The 25080-nt window shown below is 39.0% G+C and overlaps 1 protein-coding gene across 2 annotated transcripts in view; it reads left to right on the top strand.

The window, feature by feature from the left end:
* vps50 (VPS50 subunit of EARP/GARPII complex) overlaps positions 1-25080 on the top strand; it is a 76701-nt gene that overhangs the window by 44776 nt on the left and 6845 nt on the right. The window contains exons 17-26 of one of the 2 annotated variants that reach the window (XM_028397315.1): positions 1141-1231; positions 2156-2341; positions 3631-3749; positions 5112-5218; positions 6319-6440; positions 8354-8431; positions 8905-8985; positions 19887-20035; positions 23108-23204; positions 23724-23882. In XM_028397315.1, the coding sequence (XP_028253116.1) occupies positions 1141-1231; positions 2156-2341; positions 3631-3749; positions 5112-5218; positions 6319-6440; positions 8354-8431; positions 8905-8985; positions 19887-20035; positions 23108-23204; positions 23724-23882 (1189 nt within the window). The remainder of the gene's footprint in view (positions 1-1140; positions 1232-2155; positions 2342-3630; positions 3750-5111; positions 5219-6318; positions 6441-8353; positions 8432-8904; positions 8986-19886; positions 20036-23107; positions 23205-23723; positions 23883-25080) is intronic. The other variant, XM_028397323.1, reaches the window with a different exon arrangement.

The following is a 25080-nucleotide window of genomic DNA, read 5'->3' on the forward strand; positions in this document are numbered from 1 at the left end:
AAATCGATTCTTAGGCAGCAGGTAATTGTAGCTTGAAAGACACAGGCCGAGCTACAGGCTGCTTTGACGTACTTTGTTTCCGGTGTAACCATCTTCGGAGTACATGTGCAATTACACGGCAACACTCACTGAGCTGGAAGCACATTTACATCTTGATTACATAACCCCCTGCCAATCTCATAAATATGCATTCTTACACACAGACAGCGCCACATCATCAGAGATGATTTGCACTGATCAGTGTTACCTGTCAGGAATCATTGATAAGACACTTAAACAGAGAACAGAGTTCTAATAAGCTTCATCCCTGTGACACTAAATGGAAAAGAAGGGACATGATGGGATACAACTTTGGGTTAAAGGTGCTGAGATAGAGGTGAGAAATCAAAATAGTAGCTGAAAAAGAAAGTCAGAGGTGACAGGCCCATAGAAGAGAGAGAAGAAAAATGGCCACTGGTGAGGCTCTCACATACACAACACATCTGAAATGCTGGCTTGGAGGCTTCCAGTCTGCATTAAGTCTGGTCCATTTTCCAGTTAACTGTCATTCGCCAAGAAATTACCCATCAGTGAACTTTGTCCGTCAGCAGCTGTGGATCCAAAAGACAAACATTATAAATACAGTAAGAGCTTTGACACCATTTGAAAATGTTTTCAATCTTAAAGACTATGTTTTGGCCTTCAATTTGAAGTGTTTGAAAAGTCAGCCTGTTGGGAAGCGGCGCAAACCTTTGCATATCAACTCAATGAAATTGAAAATGTTTTTTAGTGAGAAATCCACTATAAGTTCTATCTGTGTTCTTTCACCTTGTGTACTTCAAACACCTTTAAGACAAGAAAGAAAGGGGTGGTGCAGTGCTTGAATCCAACACTGCTCTGACATTTCACACAAAAACATGTCATATTCACCTAGCATGCAAGAACCAGGGTGGCTGTGCATAACTGTGATCCCGGTTGCAGCAAAACATGTAACACACACACGCACGCACGCACGCACGCACGCACGCACGCACGCATGACCTTTGCAAGCTGTATTTGTGTGCAATTGTGGCTCTCAGAACACAGGAGCTGTAAGTAATTAATGGCCAGATGCTTATAATCTGTGCTTTCTTCTTTCTCCTCTATTGACAACTCCTTTAGAGCACGCCTGGAAGAGTTGAGGATGTTTCTGGAAAACGAGACATGGGAACTGTGTCCAGTCAAGTCTAACTTTAACATTGCACAGCTCCATGTAAGTAAGAAACCCATCACTTCGGGGGCTAAACATGTGAAGCAGAGAAGTGTTCGTTAATACTTGAGTCACTCATCACACACCACAATTCTCATAAACATACACATGCATGGGATTTGTGTTACAGTGTGTTCACTGCACCTTATATAACACAGATGAAGATCAAACAGCTGGCCCCCCTTGTGGGATGTTTATTAGAGGATTTTAATTCCCACGCTCATGAGCAACAGTTAAAAAATGAAACCTTGAATATCCAAGCTTTACATAGAGAGTCCAGCTGCAGCCAAAATGTTTTTATTTCATACATGCTGGAAGAAAATATTATTTTGCTTACTTTATGAAGAATCAGTGAAGTGATGAACGAAAAGAGATGTCAGAAAGATAAATGGAGTTCTCTTTTTCATTTACTTTTTGCCTTCATCCCTGCTTTGCTTGGGCACACATTGCAACAAGCAAACATGCCTTTAATCAAAATGTATATGACTCCCATTGGAATTTTCTGTGTCCTCATTATTACATTAGTGTACAGGCATTGGATACTGTGTCTACATTACAAAAGGATTTAAGCTTCTTTGTCAAAATTTTTGCAGCAAACACTCATGTGATGCAACAAACATACTCACTCACATCACATCTCTATTTTGGTTGCTGGCTATGTCTTTAACAGAAAATAGAAACATTTCCTCACATCACAGAACTTGCAGCTGTTTTCAAGCTAAAGTTGTAAACACGACATAAGGCGGCCTTCAAATAATGATGCAAGAACAAGCAAATTGCCTTGTGAAGCAAATTCCTGGAGAATGCACTAAACTTGACACTGGATTCTTATACTTTTCTTTCCTAATGATACATACTGTCAAACTGTGTGATTGAGTTTGTATTTCTGCAGTATATGTTCTTATTTATCCATCTCCTCTGATCCAGGAGTTTAAGTTCATGGGCCAGTGCCGCTCTCCATCCGTTTCCCCGAGCAGACAGGCTGTGTCCTCAACTAGTCCGTCTCAGGAGGAGCTGTCTCTGTTTCAGCAGTTCCTTCAGGAGGGAAACCCCTTTGAGATGCACATTGAACACAAGGAGGAAGAGACAGAAGATGTCTTAGCATCTAACGGGGTAGGTGTTGTATCTGTTGTATACTCCCACTGAAAGTAAGTACATACAGTACAGGTTACCTCTTACATAACAAGCCTACCGGTACCCGTTGAGCTAAATGACCAAACAATCATTAAGATTTTGAACACTTTTTGGACATTAAGTGTTTCACAGCAGCACTAAAGCTGTCATCACCTAGGCACACTCATACTGAAGGCCAGCAGTTCACAACCTACCACAATTATTACAGCGCTCTGACACATTGTCACATGTAATGTCTTGTTAAATATGAATCACTGCATAGTTGCACCACAGTGCCAATGAGAAACCTGAGGAAAGTAATAGCATTTTCCCGTTATCATAATCCACTCATTTTCATCACTATAGCAATACTCCTAATATATTGCTTTAGTGCTGTTACTACTGTTAACTATAAATTGAGGGTACTTCACCTTAAAAAGAGTCCTGCTGCTAGGTATCCTGCTGTTCAGGTTTGCCGGTACTCTTTGTTGTCCACTGAAAATACACGACCTACCACTTTGGTGTCATGCATAATTGACAGAGAAGGAAAAAGATTCACTGCTGCTCTGTCAGGATGCGTTGAATGACTGCATCTTCAAAAAGAAAAAATGATATCTATACCATGGTTTTTGTAGGGTTCATATTGAGCTTAAATCATTAATCTAGAGAATATTGCCTAGATGCTTGCCTAGTTCCTAGATGTGTATGAAGTATATCCTACTTTTATGACAAATACCAAAGTCCAAAATCAGTTAGGTGTTCCTTTTAGGTTCATTTGTTGAAGAGAGCTGTATTACTTTTTCAGAAATTACACATTGATCTATTTTCAGGTTCAACAGCAAAAGCAATATTGCTATCTAACATGTCGGTTTAAAGAAGCCCTCAGTTGGCTTGCTCGTAAGCTTTCATTCCTTGAGGACACAGTTTAAGGACAAAGAAAATATTGTCTGATTTCAGCAAGGATTTGTCTGAGCCCTCCACAGAAAGATGAACGAATTGTCAGCTTTTATACCTCAAGCCTGTCATGTGATGGTTACTCACATATCGAGGCCTAAAGAAAGACAGTGTTTGTTTCCAGTTAACTATTAAATAATTTAATTAAGAGGCTTAAGAGGAAGTGTACTGACTGTTATATCAGTTGTGATCATTTTCCAAACTTGTCTTCTTTTAAATATGTCACAGAATATCACAAATGTGTTTGACTCATCAGGTTTGCTCACTTATTCTTTGTAGCATTTCTTTTTTGCACCAGCACTTTGACACTTTTTACTTTTTCTCAATTTCTCTAGTACGAGTCAGATGAATTGGAGAAGAGTGTGTATCAGGATTACGACAGCGACAGCGACGTCCCAGAGGAGCTCAAGCAAGACTTTGTTGATGAGCAGACGGGTGACGTCCCTCTGAAGAGGTCAGTTACCAGTCAAGTTGTGGTACATCACTCTGAAGGCGCACATAGCCCATGCCAAGTTTTGTCTGTTCATGTGTCCATCATTACTTTGGCCAGCAGTTACAAATAAAAATAAAAGAAGAAAAAATAAAAGAAAATAAACTTGTACACGTAAAAGAGGCAACTTGTGATAATCACAGGCACCAATTAAAATTATCAGTCCTTCAATCTCTATTTTAGGAATGTTCCAAAAGGATGTGAAGTCATGCATTACGCCACTTTGCATGCCTTTAGCAACAATATTTATCTCACCTCCGCCTAACCCTGCTAGGCAGTCAGTGCACTTATACAAAGCTTTTTGTCTACCCATGAACAGTTTTTCTTTACCACCTCCAGCAACATTTTTCAGTCTCTACTGAGAGATTAATTGCTTTTTAATAATGATGAAAAAAAAAAATCACGTGCACATTTATGTAAAAGGTTCGGTTCAGTTCAAGGATAAATTTGAATTTAGTAAAATTGTATTTGCACATTTTTCTTTTATCTAAAACACCTAAGGAAGCACCAATCTCTGTATCTTACAGTTGCTGCTACTCATCTTCCTGCATTAATTTAACTTTAATAATAACTGCATGAGTTTTGATACTGGATTTGCTGTAGCATGACATGCATTTTATATAATTTTTTTTAACTGTTCAAAGTGTTGGTAAATCTGCTGGTCTGTGTCTGCAGGAGGTGAATTAAGCATGTGCATTTGTATTTATGCAAATCTAGCTGTATCTGGATTTGTACTGGAATAAGCTACGCCTATTACTTACTTAGTAGCTCGTCATTACAGAGACATTGTAACAATGATCATTTCCTGTCATATAATGTGTAATGATTTGTTAATGGTATTGCGATGCTTGTGCTCAGCGTATCATTACTTCTGAACTTTAGTACTGTCACACTCGCACACTCGCCCTTATTTCCTGTCTCCTGTGTATTAACCTTACATTATGCGTAAAAATGCACATATCACATTCTTACAAGCAGCAATTTCTAATTGTTAATTATTGAATGGTTCACATGGTCACACCCAGAAATTAGACAGCCCCAGCACTGATTGCTCGCCATGTAATGATTGCCTACTAATATGGCTCAAAGAGTTCCGTGTCAGAGGTCTGCTGCTCCGGGAGCACCGGTTCAGGGACATCATGGCTGATGTCCTGCTGCATCTCCTGTATTGTGTAATGGGTTGTGATTGATCAATTACAATACTCTGACCCACACTAAAGGTTTTGAACCAAGCCTATCACTGTGAGGGGATTAGTGATGTTAACGCCTATTACAGAGTCTCATGGTTCTGGCTTACTTTGTCTCCCTGTCTCATGCATGCATCAGTGTGTCCAGAGAGACCATAAGAAGCAAGAAGAGGTCAGACTACAACCTTAATAAGACCAATGCACCGATTCTGACCAACACCACCCTCAATGTCATTCGGCTTGTTGGTAGGTCCTGTGCGTGCACACACAAACACACACACACTCTCTCTCTGTGTTTCTACACCTTACGTGTCCTTTAGACAAACACAGACAGTGCTTGTCCTCTCTAGCCTACTGATATTTCCTTTTATTCATCAATTAAGCTGGCAGATCATTGCGATTGGCATACTCACAGTCTGTGACTGAGCTCCATTAATAATAGTTAGCTTTTGCCCTGAGCTCTGACCTTCTGTTTCCAAAGAGGTGCTTACATATCTTTGTTACATGGCTCTGAAGACACTGAGTTGCTTCATTGGTTCTGAGTGTTACCCTCATAATGTGATTTCCACGTGCACATCAGACTCAGAATGGCAAGTTATCTTTCCTGTGGCTAAAACTTATACGTTATGAATACAGGCTGCCACACTTTGGTAGCTACTGATACTATTTCTGGTTTACATTGAAAGGGTTTCTTCATTTCATACTTCAAAACCTGCACATACAGAGCACAAATAAAATATTTTTTCACATGATAGGTAATATTGATTTATGTAGCCACATGGGAAAACCCTAAAACAAGAAAAAGCCAAAGTTTGATTCCATGCATTCACTTCTAATTCAGTCTCTGCAGCACTTTGATGGAGTTAGATTGCTCCCCATGTTCTTGGTGTAGTATTTAGGAGAGCCAGTGTGAAAAATGAGAGTATGAAAGAAATAGTGCTGTCTCAGTGGCAAAGGCAGCTAGATTGAGTTTATTTCTTTTTTTCCCCCTTCCATTCATCAGTTCTGAGTCAATTGTAACCTTGTTACACCCCTGTACCTCTGTAGTTATTGCTTTTATTACCTTTCTGCTAAATTAATTTCTTGCAATTTGTATGCAAATGCAACATGTGCCTGCTTAAGTTCTCCCCTAAAGGATCTGCTTCCACTTTGATTAACTTATGGAGGTTTAACTCTTTTAATCTGTTCCAAGATATACTTAAGAGCACAACCATTTCATTCCTAGTAAGCTGATGCTGGCTTTAAAAGGGCTCAAGCAGCATAGATGGCCTGTGCTGTTTTTGTTTTTACACTCAAATCTTCAAGTACGCCCAATCATATGGTAAGAGTTATGCCTCTTTTTGCAGGAAAGTACATGCAGATGATGAACATTCTGAAGCCAATTGCCTTTGATGTCATCCACTGTGTATCGCAGCTGTTCGACTACTACCTGTATGCTGTGTACACCTTCTTCGGACGCAATGACATGGTATAGTAAACCACACATCTGCTGTACTAAAGATAAACTCAATCTTTTTTTATAATTTATTTATTTAAAAATATCAGCTGTAGTGTGGAGAAATTACAACTTTTGCTGGCTGGATAAAACTTTCACCACCAACAGTTTGATTCCATGCCCAGGTATTGTCAAACAGCTTTGCAGGATGAATGATGGCAAACTAGCAAATAGTAAAACATTGCAAATGTGATGCTGCATTCAATTCTCTACCTCTGTGTTTTCTCATGAAGGCCCAAATAATGTAATTTATTTAAAAATATGTTTGTCATAAGCATTATAAAGCCCCTGGAGCAGCAGAGGCAAACATATCAAAATATCTGCATGTATTATTTTCTTATTGGATGATGTAGATTGAGACAGGGGGGATATGCTTTCCATATTTTCTTATTGCTTTCTGTCCCACACATAGAATTGCAGCTGAACAATAGATTGCAGCTTGCTAGCCCAGCCCCACCTCTGTCTAAAGGCTATTATGTCATTTATACTGTGACTCGTAAAAGAAAAGAAAAAAAAACACAGCATTTCTATCAGTATCAGCCTCAGGGAAATGGTAATGATGGCAACAAAATGACTTCTGTCCCATTGAGGTTAGAGATAAAAGAGGATAAATGCTCCATTGGGGCTTCTCCTATTCAGATTATTGGCATGTTTGTGTATCTGTGTGCACATGTCAACGAGGATAAGGAAAGGTGACACTGGTTGACAGTTGATAACTTGTCCATTTGTTGCTTTTCTCATGTGACTCACTCTGTCCACGTTGTGTCCCTGTACAGTATGAACATTTGTTTTATCTGTATTGATGGTTTTATTCATTATTTAATAATTTATTCATTGTTCTTTTTGGCATAGCATTGCTTTTTCTGCTTTTACTTCCATGCTATCGTCTGTCTTTTAGTCTACATCCATTCATAACTCAACTTAATCAACTGTATACCTTTAGTTCTCAAAACCGTCGACGCCACATTTCATTAATAGTCCCACTCAGAAAGCTACAGACAGGTAAATGCTAATGTCTCCATGAATCTTTAAAACGTTTCCGGAGTTTTTTTTTTCACATATGCTGATGTTTTGACCTGGGCTCTGCTCTCTTTACTCCACTGGAATCAAAATAGAGCTGCTCAACTTCACCACTTGAAGAGTAATGGGTGGCATTAATATTCACATGGGTAAATATGCCCATTATCTGTGTATATTGGCCCAGTTAAGCCAAGCCACAGTGCTATTGACACTGTCACACATATGCTAAAAATGCATTATGTGCTATGCTCACAGACCCTCCCACTGCCATTAATAACTAGGGTTTCATCTGCAGGGGCTAAAAGAGACAGATTTACAAACAGACTTTTGGAAAAGTGATTAAAGTTTCAAAAATATGGAAAACTGCTACCAAGAGAGAATAACTTGGATATTACTTCTAGTAAAAGATGGAAGAAGGATTTAGTGAGAAAAACAAGACAGAGCGAGATATGAATTAAAATTGAAATATTAAGGTATAAATTATGCATAGTGTAGGGTGTGACTACTTTGAGAATTTTGCATTAATTGGGAGTTGAAGGTGAAGGTTTGATCGAGCAGGACATGTGGCAGACTGCTAAGACAGACACAGAGACCATCCCTGACTGGTGCCCAGATCACCTTACCCTGCTCTGAGGATCATTATTGGTCTTAACACCAATAGGTTATAGGGCCTGGTTGTGAGGTTCAGCAAATGTGTAAAAGTGTAATTCTATCCATTGCTTTTTTCTTTCAATTCTATATGTTGCTTTGCTAGTTTCTTTCTTCGTGTTTCTAGTTCAGTATTGCTTCCTCCACAGTGCACAGTACTTTTTAAATTTGAGGTTTTGCTTCTCATTTTCTTTCTGCTGTCCGTTCATCATCTGTAGCCTGTCCCAAGCCCATCTTTGCCCACTCATGGTGGCAGAGAGGTGGGCACAGTCCGGGTTGTGGGCCCTGCTTGTTTGGTAAGAGTGCAGCCTTGGAAGTTTTGTGACTGATATACAGGATTGTGCTACCTTGTCAGTCCAAAACACTAGTCGATTTGTGTGATGTGGTTGTTTCAAAGCTCTTATGATGTGCGTGATTTGCTTTCTCAAGTGACATCATGCACATCTACTAGTAATTTTAGAGGCATTTAGATGTTGAGCTTGCTGCGCTTTCACCCTCTCCACACTACTCTTTTCTCTGGACTCTTGCATGTCATCCACTGTAGTCAGTGTGATTGTCTGATTTTGCTGTGTGTTCTTCCCAGTTACTCCTCACTTTTCAGGATTAGAGTTGGCTAGAAGCTGAGAGTAAAGATTTCTTGTCTCTGACTACGTGAGTTGAGAGCAGATGTGTGTGCGTGCTTTCACACTCTGCAGAAGTGTGTGTTCTTATAGTGTAAGGTGTTTGTGCACACATTTACTGAGTGTGTTTGTGTGTGTGTATTCTACAGTATGAGTCATCAGGTCTGGGCCTTATCAGCAGCAGACTGAGAACCACATTGAACCGGATCCAGGAGAGCCTCATTGACATGGTAAGACTGCAACTCTCGTTTTCTACTCTCCTCCTCTTCTCACTGTTCTCCCTCTTTCTCCTCTTCATCGCCTGTCTCATTTTCTGACACAAACATGCACTCGCTATGTCTCTCTCTCTCTCTCTCTCTCTCTCCTCCACTCTCTCGTTCTCACCCGTGTCCTTGTACACCTCTTTATGCCTCCCTTTTTAGTGATTGTCCATCCCATCTATCTATCCTGGCCATATTGTATGTGCGGTCTTACTGCTGAGAGAGCACACAGCGTGTCACCTCAAAATGCATTATGAGTCGTCATTATCTGGCCACTGGTCACCTGCAAACACCTCCCTGTGTTTAAGTGGGCAAGCCAGGGTGGATGTGTGTTATTCCATTAGGGCTCTCCATCGCTACCCTCTTCTCTAATACTACACTGTAACAATTAGTGCGGTGCAGTCTGCACTCTTACTCTCACTGATATTGTCTGATAGTGTATCTTGCCGTCTGTGTCCCCTGTTACATGATGATACAAGTAACTGCCTTTAATTTGTATCCATGTCTGTCAGCCTTCTTGGACTGTTTTTAAAGAAACCACACACAGGCTTTAATCTAACTGTAATCTAGAATGGCATTGAAGTGTTCCTCCCCTACAGGGGAATATGGCTGCTGTGGATAATTTGGCTTTTTTTTGTTGTTTTTAGCAAGACAAAACAATGAATTCTATCCCTTGAGTCTAATTATAGTAGAAGTTGCTGACTGAATTCATATTTCAGTCTTTCTGCCTTAAATCCAAACATGAATACCAAAAATCTGCCAGAGTATATATTCATTAAAAAGTTCTAGATATTTACATATGTCAGTTGCATATTCAGTGTGCACTTTTGCTCCTCTGTGAATCAGACATTAACCCACCTTTTATTACAAATAAATAGGAATCCCAAAGCAGCTGTATTAGGAAAAAAGAGGCCAATATTTCTTATACATAGTAGAATAAATATCATCATATTTCACAAATTGTGTTTTACAATTTTCTATTAGCAGTGACAATAAAATGTATTTTGTCCAGCTGTGAAATCTTCAGAAATGTTATGTTATTTTTTCATTTTCTGAGATCCAATGGAGCTTTCTGTTTCTGTCTTTCAAATATCCATTTCGATAATAACACAGACCTAGATATTGTCCTGCAACTGCCTAACTTTCACTACTTATCTACTGTATTGTTTTTTTAGCACAAGGAAAAGATATGAAGTTTTTTGAATCACTGCTTTAGACTATGAGATATTGCTGTAAAATACTATTGATATTTCAACTCAACAGTCAAGACAAAACTAATGAAACTTTCCAACAAGCACAAACTGCAAGCTCTGCATTGTGCTAATGTTATTGGAGCTCCTACGCTCTTTTTCCATTTTTAATTCTTCTTCTTCTTGTCCTTTTTCTTGTCATCCATCTTCCTTTCTTCTTTAATCCATCTATCATACTCTCCGCTCCCCAAGTCCTGAACACATCCATGGCAGCTGCTGGAAAGTGAGGATCAGATTAGTTCACTCCTCCTAGCTTTACAGTACGCATGCTGGCACTAGCCATAGTCACCTGACTTTTTATGGCTAGTAACAACGACTTGTTCAGGCTGCCATCAACACCAGTCTCATCTTTAATGTATATCACATCAGAATATAAAGGAATGCAAGGAGTGAATCGTTTTACCTTAGCATGCAGATATTATCATCACAGCAGGGTGCACATCAGCATCCAAAGCATCTTTTTAAAACAATGAATTTATTTGACGGTGCAAGCATGATGGCATTTTGCTATGATATCAGTGCTGGGTACTTGGCTATAAGATTTATAGGTAAGCAGTTGAAAAGTAACTCATGTTGTTTTCACAGGAAAATAAAGAAATCCCAGAAAAGAATAATGAATTATCAGAACTTTAACTGTGTTATATGCAGCAGCATGTTTTCTACCCTCAGGGGGCACTATAGCAGCTATATATACCTAAGTCATTTTCTGGGCAAATTTTAAGCTATTTTCAGACAGGCCAAGGCTGACGCTGTTAGCAGCCTTCTTTTGAGACTATACAAATTGTTCAGCTGATCAGATGTACTCAGCTAAAGAGTCATAGAGAGAAAAAGAAAAGAAAGGTGTGCTGCACTGAGACTTGCTTAGCTTCCTGTGAGAGAGCACAAACTCTCCCAGCAGACAAAATGGTGCTAAACCTTAATCATGTGCCTGCACATGCACACATTTAAGATGAGCATAATCATATCTCTTTCTGCCTTATTAAGAGCTATTTCTAACCACCTTAGAAAAGGGACTCAGCCTGGCTTTGTGACTGTACCCATCCTCCCTGTCTAATGTATCGGCAAATGCTTTTAGTCTGTCCATTCTCATATGCAAAACTATTTTAGCTCATGTTAATAAATCATTACATGTTGGATAAATGCCCTATTTTCCAAACTAACATAGCACTCCCTATTTTTTTGTTCCGTTTTTCATCTTTGTCTTGCTCTCCTTCTGCTCTTCTGTGTTTCACATCATGAACTGCACACATAAATCTTGCAGACACACCGTCCAGAGAATATTACTCTTACAACAATTTATTCTGTAAATGGGGGTAGAGTGGGAGGAAATCTATAATAAATCCTTGTTTTTTGTTTTTGTTCTTTTGGATGTAGGTAACGTCATGTAGAGCTTGAAAATGCTTCCACCTGCATACAAATACACACTCCAGAGATTGCGACAGGGTGGACCTCATTTGTAAACAGATTATAAAGTTAATTGCACACTGCATGTCAATTGAGCTGGCAAATCCTTGTGGTTTTGTTCCCTTGGTTTGCTGTTGCAACTGTTTGATTCCAAAACCAATGTGCTGTTAATGACTCGTACTCCCATATGAATGGCAGTGAGATTCCATCTCATCTGCTCTCAGGTACAGAGTGGTTTCAGTTTAAAGTGGGAGCTCCGAAGGGAAAAAGTAAAAGATCAACCTCTAGTTTATGTTCCACTCCTCTGCCTCACGCATTCTTGATTACATTTCTGAAACCCTGACAGTTGTCTGGGCTTGACAGTTTTCATTTCACTCACTGTGGAGCTTTTGAATATTTCATTTAGAGTGTTGTGAGCTTAGGGAGAAACTTTTTGACAATGCTGCCGTACTATGCAAAACTCCATAATGTTTATTCACATTATATTTTCGAGATCATAATTTGCTTTTAAATCATTGCGTTTAAAAGTTCTCATCCTCCGGTGTGTTGCTTGGGGCAGGTTAAATGACTGCTCCATATCAGAATAATGCCACGAACCCCATCTGTGGCCATATTTATGCTGCCAGAAAGTTCAGCTGTGACAGCTGCTGAGAGCCGTTGCTGCAGGCTGCATTGGGAAGACAGCTGACAGCGGCTAACAATTGCGATAAAATGATAGAAAAGTTACCTCTGGGTCATTAGCCTTTTATTTCTCTCACTCACCAGTATTTAATCTTTTGATCAGTTTTTTTTTCGCTTGTTTTGGCATCTCTTTCTATTTCGTTCCTTTCATTTTTTTCCTCCTTCCAACTTATCAGTCCTTCTGCCTCCTCCTCTCCAGCATCTAGGTGACAGTGATTACATGCCTCTCAACTCTCAGCGCAAACAACTGCAGTTTGTTGGTGCTTCCAACTGAATACACAATAGCGTGTTTGTGTGTGTATTCTTCTGTTCACTGTTCACCATCGTTCCAGGCAGAAAGATAAGATCACACAGCACAGAATTACGTCTGGTGTCCTTTTGCTGTAAGATTTCAGCCCTGAGGTTAACCCACAATTATGTGATGAGTCGTTTAGATGTGTTTATCTGTTTGTGTTCATGCTCTTGCTCAACTTTTTGCATAGAGTGAGGCTCAGGCTTTTTCAGAGTTGGCATCAAACCAGCAGAGAGAAGTCCACTAATTTCTGTGTTGGCACAAGTAGCCTGGCATAGAGGGTGTCTGCACTATGATAATCAAGAATACACACAAGAGTTTCACCAGACAAATGAACACATTTGCAGATTTTTTTTTTCATGCATTTTCTTTGTTTGCGTCTGTCTGCCTGTATCAGGGTGATAATCCTTAACCATGTGTTGTGGTTAGTTATGTTGTCTTGGCGGATCGCTTCTTTTGAGAGGCATTCACTGGCAGCACACTGAACCCAGTCATTAGTTCTGTGCCTCTCACAGGGGCACATCACTGTCCATACTAGTTGCTTTCTTGCATCCCGCTGCCCCGCTCTGTGAAAGGTGTAACAATCCAGCGAGGATTGCCATTTGACAGGAATTATTATAGACCTTAATTAAGCACCAGGGTGTGATCGTTTACACTGTAGTTGTCAGAAAATCACCAGAATTGACTTTCTTTGAGGATTTCAGTGGAGCAAGCGTGCACACATCATTGATAGACCCAGCTGCAGGTCATGCTTCTCAGTTGTGATGAGGAGACAGTTTATCCCCCTGGATACTGTAACTTAGCCTTCTGTCTGCAGCTTCTGCCAATGACTCATCACATCTCCCACTGTGACAGACACCATGTTTAGCAAAGTGAACTTTAATTTTAATCTTTTGATTTGCGTTCTACATTTTTCATTTTTCTCAACACCAGCCAAATATGCTTCCTTTTATGTCATTTATGTTTGTCTTTGGCCAAATATTTCATTTTTCTTGTCCCAAAGCAGGTGGGAAGAGACATTACCAGTGATATGCTTAGAGAGGCTGGGCAATGTCACAAAATAAATGAAAGCCCTAATTCCATTTGACATTCATCTAATGAGAACCAAATTTCTAGTATTAGAGTGACAAAGAGGCGCAATAGGATCCACTTGACAGTAATTGCCTGGCAGCCAGTGCCTTCCACTTGGCCATAAATCTCCATGGAATGGTTCAGAGAGGAGTAAGTCAATCACGGGAGATTGAGATACTTCAAGTGAGAGATCACTTTTCAACTCCCAGCATGAAGCTTCCTTCATGACAAGTGCGATTAAAGAATTACCAAGCTGTGGGTGTTGGTTAAACCTTTCAAAGTGAGGGTTGTCATTTTTTTCTTACACTTGGGAATATCAGTGAAATAGCTCATCCTCATAAGAAAATCAGCAGTGATGGTCCAGTCTTCCATGGAAATAATGAGTGTTTATGTAGCTTATGTCTTTGTCAGTGCTTATATATGTAGTGAATGTGAGACTTGGCTAGTCTGCTGTGATAGTAAAGTAAATGTGGTCTTTTTTTAACTCTTGAGAGAGAGAGAGAGAGAGAGAGAGCGCTCCCATCCATCCTCAGGTGTCTGCCGCTGCTGATGACAAATAGTGCCACCATAGTAGCCACCTCAAAACGAACGCATACTGCTACCTTAAATTGTGTTGCTCACAAATCTCCCAGTGGACCTGCAGGGAAAACCTGATAATAAAATAGATGCTCCAGCAAAGGTGGGCCCTGACTCAGCAACAGAGCAAAGCAGTAACTGAACCGCCCACAGTGCAGACTGTGGCTGTTTAGGTGAAATGAGGAACCCAGTATCTATTGTTTTTTTTCCCCACAGTCCATAGCCTACTTTACTGCAAGTGTGCACTGCCAGAACTGAAGTTTTTGGTGTTTTTTGTTCAGTAGCAGAGATTTTATGTTTAGTTGGAAGTATGACACAAAGATATGAAGTGAGTAGAAAGTATTTTGATTTTCCCTGTGGAGCTACAGATCTTTTTTTTCTCCACTGAGCAACTATTCATACTTATCGATACAAAGCTTTTATGTCATTTCTACCTGCAGGCGTTATGGAAAGGAGAATTACCTGTCCTCTTTGAATGTCACAGTACTTGTGAAATGTCTTTTTTGCTTTAGCGGTCGCACTGTGTTTTCACTGTCTGTCCTCATTAGGAATGATATTCAGCTGGGTAAATATCATCTTTTATGTGTTAAAGAAAAAAACAGCGGGGACTGATCATCAAGCTACTGCTGTTTACCTGTTTTTTCAGCCTCATCCTTTTTGAAATCTCTTTGTATTATGTGTCTGGTGTTTAGGTTTATAAGTTTTATTTTCATCGGGATTTCCTGAGCTTAGTGCCTAATCATGATACAAATAAAATAAGCTCCCTGTCTTTGTTGCTTTATGTCTTCATACTGTATGAAGCAACACTGTTGGTTCACATGGCCTAAACATTTTGCCTTTATTAGCTTAGAGCCAGAAATAAAACCAGCTTCCCGTTTTGCCTCTCAGCAGAATACTAATGTCCTTTAGGGCATTCTGTTCTTTTCAGCCTCACATAAAAATGTGTTGCAGCTGCATTGGTATCACAAATAACAGTTTTACTATAAAGTCAAGAAATGTGTGCGAGATGCGTACTTTTTTGTAGGCACAATATAATTTAACCCAAACTAAATCTTTTAGGTGTTTTTTCTTGATTAAATCAGGTGGTCTCACTCCTAACCTAATGAACTGTGCTTCTGCCACTGTCACATTTTTTTTATTTAACAAATCATATCATGGCCACAGAGACAACATGCACAGACCCTGCACTGTGGACGCAGGATATAAGAAAACATGAACAAGCAAAATTAAGCCTGACAAACGTAAGACTTTTTTTTGTTTGATAAATTTCAAAAAAGAAATAAGAGAAGAAGAAAGAAAAGAAATCTGGTTAGAAGCGCTTACAGAATTCTATTAATGTCTTGTAAGGCAAAGGTTTAATTTTCCTTCACGCCTCGATATATGTCTAAAGGTCTCAATTTCTTTTTCTTGTTTTTTTAAAGGAAGAAAAACTAACAAGAAAGACTAAAATGCTCAGTTTTTTACTCATCGTTTAGCAATAAAGGTCTTAAAATGGTTCATTAACTTGAGGGCCACTTCAGAGTGCCAGTGCCAGACAGATAATTAAAATACCGTGAGCTCACAAAGAAAGGAATTGTTCGCTCTCTCCACTCCTGCTTTTTTGGCCCATTACTTCAGATTATAGTGAGCATTCAGACACCCACACAGATATTTGATTTTCTATAGTACAATAGGCGGAAGTACAGTAAAGTTTTTGTTCACACCTCACATGAGAACTTTTAGTTTTTATATACAATATCGGATAATAATCGGATATTGATGTTGATAAGGTGATGAAGCGTCCATCATGTGCTTCCCTATAATAGTATAATGAACTTGACTTGTTGGAGGAAGATACTGAGATTCTTCTAGTAAAGGAAAAAGAGCCCAGACTTATAATAAACTAGCTTAACTTTCCATACAGTGTTTTGGTCCCATTGTTTGCTCACTGCGCTGCTTGATGATATATTTGTATTACTGTTTCTTGTGTTTTTTTAAATCACTCAGCATCAGCGCCCCAGGTTAAACTGAGACAGAACATTTACATTAGTACACTGAGGTGAATGTCTGCGCATAAGAAATGATATAAGCATATTTTCCTTTCCATCATCTGTTAAATTGATGCCGGTTGTATGGAAAAGAAAAGTGCCTCCTCGGGGATTGTTGTGAAGATTTCTTCTGAAAAAGTTGTGTGATTTCTCTGAGTGTGGTCTCAGCTCACACTGAGGCTGCTGTGAAGCTGTTTTATCATGTTTAGATGCAATGGCTTATTTCTCACAGAGGAAATCAAGCAAGCAAGGAAAATGACTAATGCAAGATTGATGTTGATTTTGCATTTGTCAGAGCTTCAATTTTCTCACTGTGAACAAGAAACTAATAACAGTGAATCAGCTTTCTATGTAAACAGTCATACGCTGGTTATTTTTTGGGTAGCCTTATTATGTTTTTGCACATTTTAATCAAAATATAGATATACATTTTTTTACATTTCAGATGCCAACAGCATTTAAAGGGTATTAGTATATTAGCGTCATTATCATCTTATACTGTTGGTGATCACAACACTCCAAAAATCATCAGTCTATATTGTCCTTACTCCACGATGATGTAATACGCCTCACAATTTATTGCAGAGAAAGGTTTTTAACTCCTCTTGGATATCTTCAGCAGCTGCACGATGTAAATCAAATGAAGAATGACCGCTTCACTATAAGTCATGCTATATGGAACCTCATCTCACTCTATTCTTCAGCCCACGGTATGACTTTGAAAAATCTATCACTGATTCTTAATTTGTCCAATATGGCATTCTTTTGCACAAACTTGGCAACGCAGCAGGCACATGGTGCTACTTTGCTTTTATCTCACTGAAGTCATTTTTCATGTTGATTGTCATCATAAAAGTAGATGCACAACCATTTGTGCAGTTTTATCACTGAGAATATATATATAAAAACAACTATTATTAATTGGAGTGGTTCCATATTTATTACAGAGAAGTATTTGTGTCTTTACGTGTAAATTTTCCCTGTTTTCTGATAGAATCCTGTTGAGGTTGCTGTAAGCTGCCATGCACTGCCATACAGGTTGTGTTTTTTGCCTCAGAATCAGATAAAAATACAGATGCATAAAACCCCAAATGTCACGGTTGTTTGGTTTTTCTTCTGTCTTTCTCCCACACACACATTTCATTTTCATTGCTGCTGCGGCTTTTTACCTGAAGAATCCCTGCCGATTCATGCATTTGGAATAGCCACCTAACATTTCTCCTTCCATCAGAAGCCTTTGTTTGTGCTGAAAAGAGCACAGCCAATGAAAGGTCAGACCTCATGTGGAGTGATTAAAAATAGACCAGACAAGAATTTGCTGTAACGTCAGATTAACTTTAATTGATTTTATAAATTCAAATAAGAATATATAGCGAATGTTGTTCTGTTTTCCCAATTCAGTCTGTGTAATACAACAACAACTTACAACTCAAGAAGACGTCGCTGATTCTTCTTTTTATCTTAAACCTGTCGATGCTCTCTGCAGTAACTCTTCATATTCTTTCCCTCTGTGGCCTGGCGTTCCATATATACAGAATTCACAGATAGGAATTTTAAATTTGTAGCACATCAAAGGGGGAAAAACAGCTCTAGTGTTGGACCATTATACTCCAAAAAAGAAGAAGATTGTCTGTGCTGTTTACAGTTAGTTGTGTATTTGCATGTTTGTGTTACTCTGGCACATCTCCCACACAAATGGCCACAAGCTGCTGCGGCAGTTTTATTCAGCAGTGTTATTGTTATCATGTTCCAAATCTTAAATCACTAGCTATAGTTAGCCGGTACTAATGGTCTTTTTGGCTTTACTCCATAACCACTGCACAATTGTTATGTTTATGTGTTTAAAATACCGATGACTTTTTACTTCTGGTGGCATTGATGTTTGTTGAGATTTTGTTTTGTAGTAATAAATTAACACATATGTGTGATGTGATGATAAAAAAAACTTCAACAGACTAACATGTGGAGTGCAGAAAATACAGAACTAAGACTTCCTCCAAAAGTCTCCTAAGTTTAAATGACTTTATTTTTAAGACAATTTCAATAAAAGTCACAACTGAGCTTTCAAATTTACCAGAATTCAGAATGAATTCAGCTGTTGGACCAGCAGAAAATGAAAATGAATTTAGATACAATATCTTTGAAAAGGTCAGCAGTTAACTCTTTAGTTTCCAACTTTAAGTACAGGATTTAGATACTCTCAATCCTCCTGCCAGAGGAAAGACACTGCAGAGTACATTGCAGAAAAGAAAAATGTGTTGTTAGTGAAACATACATTAAGATTAAATAAAGAAGACTATATTGCAGGTAAGCTGGTGATTCCCACCTCGGAAAAAGTAATATAGTTCTGGCATTAATCTTTTAAATGGATTTCAGACCGATAATAGTTTCTGCAACACCGTGGGTTTGATTGAATGCCGAGAGATAAGCTTAGGGTTCTGGAGAGTTTGCAGTTATCACATAGGAGGAGACAGCATGTTGTAGAATGTCTGAAGCATAAATTGTCTACACAGCTGCATACTGTGCATTTCTGTTCCAGTATGTATGCTGGGCTCCTTAAAATATTTTATTTTAGTAAATACATGGCTCTTATAAGATGTCATCTTTTTAAAAAATGTGCAAGTTACTGTCAACATGTTTCATCTTCAGTGCTGATAACTTGTCTACTTTCAGTGAATGAACTTTGTATCTGGTGTTGAGTGATGATAAGCTTGTGGCAAGTTGGCCTTTTAACGTGCAGTTTTGGATGCTTTATGAATTCTTTGTGGGTTTTTTTTTTTTGGATGAATTATAAGTGATGTAACCCCTTTATTTGTGCATCCTGCTTCGGTTCACACATTAAAACATTCCGTACTAGCTCTACTGTGCCTACTTGGTGCATTCTCAGCCTTAAAAGCTTTCCATTGCTCATCTGGAATAATAGTCAGATAGCGCCGGACTGCGGTATGTAAGTGGACGATACGGTGCAGCATTAATAGCTCCCATTTGTTCATTACCTGCGTGATTGCTATTGATCTGCCACGGGCTGTTACAGGAGGCTTTGCAGCTGCAAAGTGTTAAGCTCTGCATGATACATCATGCCACCGAGACATGTTTCATATAAAATAATATGATCTGGCCTCCTGTTTGGAATCCCAATGACCATATGCAGATACAGATTATTGTGATTGATGGGAAGGGAGTTAGGTTGAAATCTTTCTCTTCAATTGTTTTTGAAATGAAAGGATAAAAGGATTGCTGGATGGAGAGGTGTATTGGAATATATCAAAAAAAAGATAAATGCTGGCGCCCCGAGGAGTGTTTGGTCAGCAGGATTTTTGAGTGTGTGTGCTTTAGACGTGAACTCCACAGGGCTGATTGAATTTTAGATTATGCTTACCTACAAGCATACATCTATATTGTTGTCAAGTAAGGTGCAGGAGGAGACTCACAGATGGAATGCATATAAAACTAACAATTTAAATTGTAATTATCTCTGTGCCGCTTCAAAATACAAAGAGACCCTTACTCTTTAACAAGATAACTGCTGAAAACATTCCAACTCGTGCAACACTCTGTGCATCTTTTCAGGAGGCTCTGGGGGAGAATGCAGGAGTTCATGGCCCAACAGAGGACAGGAAGGAGAAAGTTCCCAGTCCCCATCTCAGCCAGCTGGTGGTCCTCACTAACAGTGAGACTCTCTATGGGTTGGCACAGAGGGTGGTGGCCACTGAATCTCTGTAAGTAAACAACACATGGAAAGATTTGCATACTAAATCACAGCATTCTGTAAAAACTCATGTATAATGCAATATGCCAATTAGAAAGCAAAAAATGTAATTACACATTAACACCACTGATATGGATAAAAATACATTACAGCTGGTGATTCACTTGGGTATACCGACTTTGTAATGTACCCTGGCAGTTATGTTAATTAAAGCGTTCTCTCTGATCGAGTTGAAGAGGATGGTTCTTGCATACTGCCTCATCTGAAAATGGTCATAATGTCATTAGTGCTGCTGAGTCTGGCTGTTAGCAGTCTGTTGTAGCTGTAAACAAACATGGTGGTTCAGTTCTTTTACCTCAGGGTTTCCTTCTATAAGGCCCCTTTTACATTGGACTAAAAAGCCTGAATAGCATGTGGCTTCCCATCAGCTTGATGTTATATCTTTAATTTGTCTGACTGATGGATGATTTATCCAATTACCTGCCATGCATTGTTGTTGAAGGGGTCTGTTTCCAGACAGTTTTCTAGAGGCATCTCTGGTTAGTGTCAGCTTCTCAGTGGTATTGTTAGGAAAAAAACAGGTTAGACAACTGTTAATCACTCCAGTGCTTTTGTTCTTACAAGAAGGAGCAGTCGCATACTAGACAAAAGTCTCTAAATGAAATGCTCAAGGTCTTCTCTGAGCAGCTCTCTTCTTATACCCTTTGTTATCTAACAGAAGTAAGTCATAACAGAGCCATACACAGTTAAAGAAAGGTCACAGAAGCATATGCATAGTGTTAAATGAAATTAAAACATGTCTTCTATGATGCTCTTAACTGTGTATTGTGGCAGTGCTTTAATGGCATCAATCATTAACCTGCAGCACTATATTTATAGTTATAGTTAAACTCTCTCAGTGACTAGCTCATTCATTTTCCTCTTTTTGTTTTGTTGTGGTTGCCTGCCTCTCTGCATCTGTTACTTGCACACACTCTACGCTATGTTGTCTCTTTTACAGTGTACATAATTAGGTCAAGCTATTATCAGTGCTGACAAGTCTTGGACCATGAGAGCATGAGAGGTCTGCAGTGTGCAACAGATTCATAATGAAATTCTATAATCCAGAGACTCAGACAACGCTGCTGCAAAAAAAAATGCTGAATTGGCTTTCTCTCACACAAAAAGTTTTTTTTCATGTATCTGGCAACAAGAATAATGAAAGTATAAGAACTAAAGTGCAGAGGTGAAGATATTTCTTGGGGAAAGTTTCAAAGAAAATGATTCTCAGAGGAGAAGGAGGCAGGAGTTAGTCATGGCAGAATGCATGAAAAGTATCTTTAACCTCATGGTCTATAGTGAGCACCTCTGACATCTCCAGCGTATATGCTACTCCATCATCTGGGAGGAAAAAAAACTGGTTTAGCATCAAACCTGGAGAGTGTGGAAAAAAATCTCAGTGAGCTGACCATCTCGCTGTTCAGGTGTCTATTTATACAAGCCTGATCAGATAACTGAGCTGCAGGATACAAGGTCTTTTTCCTCCACACTTTGTTGCTGAGGTGAACACAAGCTGTTCCAGCTAACCTCAATGTGATTTGCTCCACTTCATGAAAAGAACAAATCTGCTCTGGGCTTGTTAAGCTTGTGCTTTTAGATTTAGAACTACATGGCCCTTATTGATGCTAAAATGTTTTTATTTATTAGTTTATGAAAAGAAATTATTGCATGAATAAGCCACAGCGATGATACCTACAAACATACAGTGTTAACATTTTGAAATGCCTATAACATCCTTGATTGACATTTGCTTTCCTTATGTTTAAAAATGGCAGTCGGCTTATATATATTAATTTAAAAATAGCACCAGTTACCTCTACCCATATATTGTGAATTAATTCTGTACATGTTGTAATCTCAGCTTGTAAAGCTACGCCTTACAGAGTAAGTGCAAGCCATTGATGAAGCCTTGGTTTAGTGAAGTTGTTTTGGTCTGACATTACCTTTTCATTTTTTTTGCTGCTTACCTGGAACATGCTGAAACTCTCTGTTGCTCTGATGAGCCTTGTTGTGCTGCAGCAGCCGTCTGAAGTTAAGGCCACTATAGTCTGCACCTTCAGTTTTTATTTAGTGTACAGCAACATTTGAAAACCATTGATCTGCCAGAGTCAAAACGTCTTTATTCAGTCAGTGCTGCATACACAGTGGAACAGAGGCATTGATTTTTTTTTATGTGTGTGTGTCCTGTATTTCTCACTTTGCTGCCTTGGTCTCGGTCTGGGTATTTTTCAAGGACAACTGAAAGGGACCAGAGGATAATTTATGTTATCAGTCAGTACATTAAACTTTACAGATAATTAGGATTAATTTGTTTTCTGAAACAGCAGAAAATCTCACAATCTGCTTTCAGATTTTCAGTAAGCATCTCTAAAAGTAAATGTGTGAACCATTATATACGTATATTATAGGACCTGAGAAATCTGAGGAACCTGGGCTCTTAACTGTAGAGTTTTCTCCTTGCTGTCATTTCAAATAGTAGTGGCACATCTGATAATCCACGGGCTGTGTAACATTTTTTCCCTGAAGCCCTCAGACTCTCTAGGCCACTTGTGAGGAATTTACATAGATCTACATTCATTTCCTCTAGATTTACTATAATCCTAACCATTACCTTTGGCCTAACCCAATCATAACCTTAACCACTAAACCAAAATCAGCACCAGCTGCCTCCAGTTGAATTGAATCTCAGATGTACACACAGTAATTGAACACCATTTAAATTCCCTTTGCACTTTTCTCTCTTCCACGCATTATTTGAGTAGTGTACCCCTAACTGTCTTTTAATGTTACAAGTCCTATTGGTTTTATTGAAAAGATCTGCTCTCTAATTCTCAGTTTACTCTGATTCAAGCCATCAAAACAAAATGTAGTCAATAGTAATATAAGCCTTTTTTCAAACAGATCTGTCACTCCTTAGTAATAAAAAACAAGGCATAGTAATAATTGCTTTTTGTTTTGTGCCACATCAGAACATTTTGCAGTGTATTATTCCACCACTGTGCTGCATTAAATAGCTGTTTCTGTTGTTTTTCTCCCCCTTCAGTGTGTTTCTGGCTGAGCAGTTTGAATCCCTCCAGTCCCATTTGGACACAATGATGCCTGCAGCCAAGAAGCCATTCCTACAACAGTTTTACTCCCAGGTATTGTATTTTTCATATGTCTGTATCTTATCTGTAAAGTCGCCTGCCTGTAATTATAGCAAGTGTTAATCATGTCATCACTGTCTGATACAGTTAGTGCTATTAAAACATGCATTCTTATGTATGTATTCTAATTAATTTATTCTACATTAATGGGTGGTAATGTGTAGTATATAGTGTCACAGGACTTGCACTCACTTTATGTTCTATAAGGGTCTTCATCTACTCAGTAACTACAGAACTCTAGCCCAGAGAAAACTGTATGTCTAATATCCATGCATGCACCTTTTTTGTCCTCTTGGCATTTGAAACGTTCAGGTAACCAGACAGGTCTATTTTCCACAAACATGAAATGAATGTCAGGCCCTTGGGAGTGAATGTTGTATGACATTATGTCACCTGCACAATATGTTCATCTCAGACCTTGACTTCCTGTCTCCTCTTAACTGCTGACATAACATTAAACAATGTGCTGAATGTAACGCATTACATACATTCATGTTTCCTTCCTGCACACAGACGGTGTCTACAGCCAGTGAGCTGCGGAAGCCCATATACTGGATTGTGGCAGCCAAAGCCATCGACTACGAACAGATGTTGCTTATGATGGCTGGAGTTAAATGGGACATTAGGGAGATAATGTCACAGCACAATGTGTATGTGGACGTCCTGCTGAAGGTAAGGTGATGTGACATGTGGCTTTAAGTTAGTTGTACATGAAGCAGCATATTTGACATATGGCCTCAGTTTAAACTTGAATGCACTGCACAGCAGAATAGAAGGAGGAGAAATGGTGGATTTTGTGGACACAGAACCATGAGGGCACACTTTTCACACATGCACTCTAATTCTGTTGAATAGACCACTGGTTTACTCTCTTGGTGAAATTCATTTGTGCAACTTGAGAGGTGGTCTGACTCGTGTTTGTCTGAACTTCAGTTGTGGTGCGAATGTGTTCTGACCTCAATCAGCCTCACCTGCAAGGTGTTTTCCTCAGGTTTGTGCTAAAAGGCATACTGGGATTAAACTGCATCCGCCTCCTGCCTCAAACACATCTGAGCATTTAGGTTCTCTCATAGGTTTCTCTGTGTGAAATTAAACTTAATGAAGATAAACTCCCATGTCATGCTGACAAAACTCTTTGTATGAAAATGCCCTTAAATGCTCTTATAAGACGTACACGGTGAGGTCTTCAGCCTCTGTTCAAAGACAGAACTGCTGCAGCTTTTACCCACATTTCCTCCAGATAAAATGCAAACATCTCCTCATTAAGATTGTTGCATCATTTATGCCACTAAGACTCTTGGCTTTGTGTGATGAATATAAATGACAATTCTAAAACTTCTGGTGTCCCCATTAAAAAAAGCTTCTTTGGTGTATTTTGCACTCAAGAAATGTTCAGGATAATCCTCATGTTTATTACTTTTTCCAAGCAGTGTCCTTTCAGCATTACTTAATATCTACAGTTCGCACAAGCAGAGCACACAGATTTATTAGGTTTGCTTTTATCCGTCCTCACATAGTGCTTTTGCTGAAAGATGGTCTTGTTTGTCCTTGTAACATCTTGTGACATTGAGGGTTAGCCTTTATTCGATTTACAGTCCATCACTGTGAAGTTCATTGTTGTCCTTCCTGAGTTTAAACAAATTCAGGGACCTTTAATATTAATTATTTGGGTTGGGGTGAATAATTTAGCACTTCGGTGAGCTGGTGGGAGCCAAACGCAGATTGTTTCAATTTTGTTAAGACATCTGAGCTCACCAGTCCCAAGAAGTATTTTTAGAATTACAAGGTTTCCACTAAATGTGTCTTTATGCATGCAAGCCACTTATTCCATTATAAATGTTGCATAGGGGGAAGGGACACACCGCACTAG

The sequence above is a fragment of the Parambassis ranga genome, chromosome 2 (assembly GCF_900634625.1).
Source record: "Parambassis ranga chromosome 2, fParRan2.1, whole genome shotgun sequence".
NCBI classification, from domain to species: domain Eukaryota; kingdom Metazoa; phylum Chordata; class Actinopteri; family Ambassidae; genus Parambassis; species Parambassis ranga.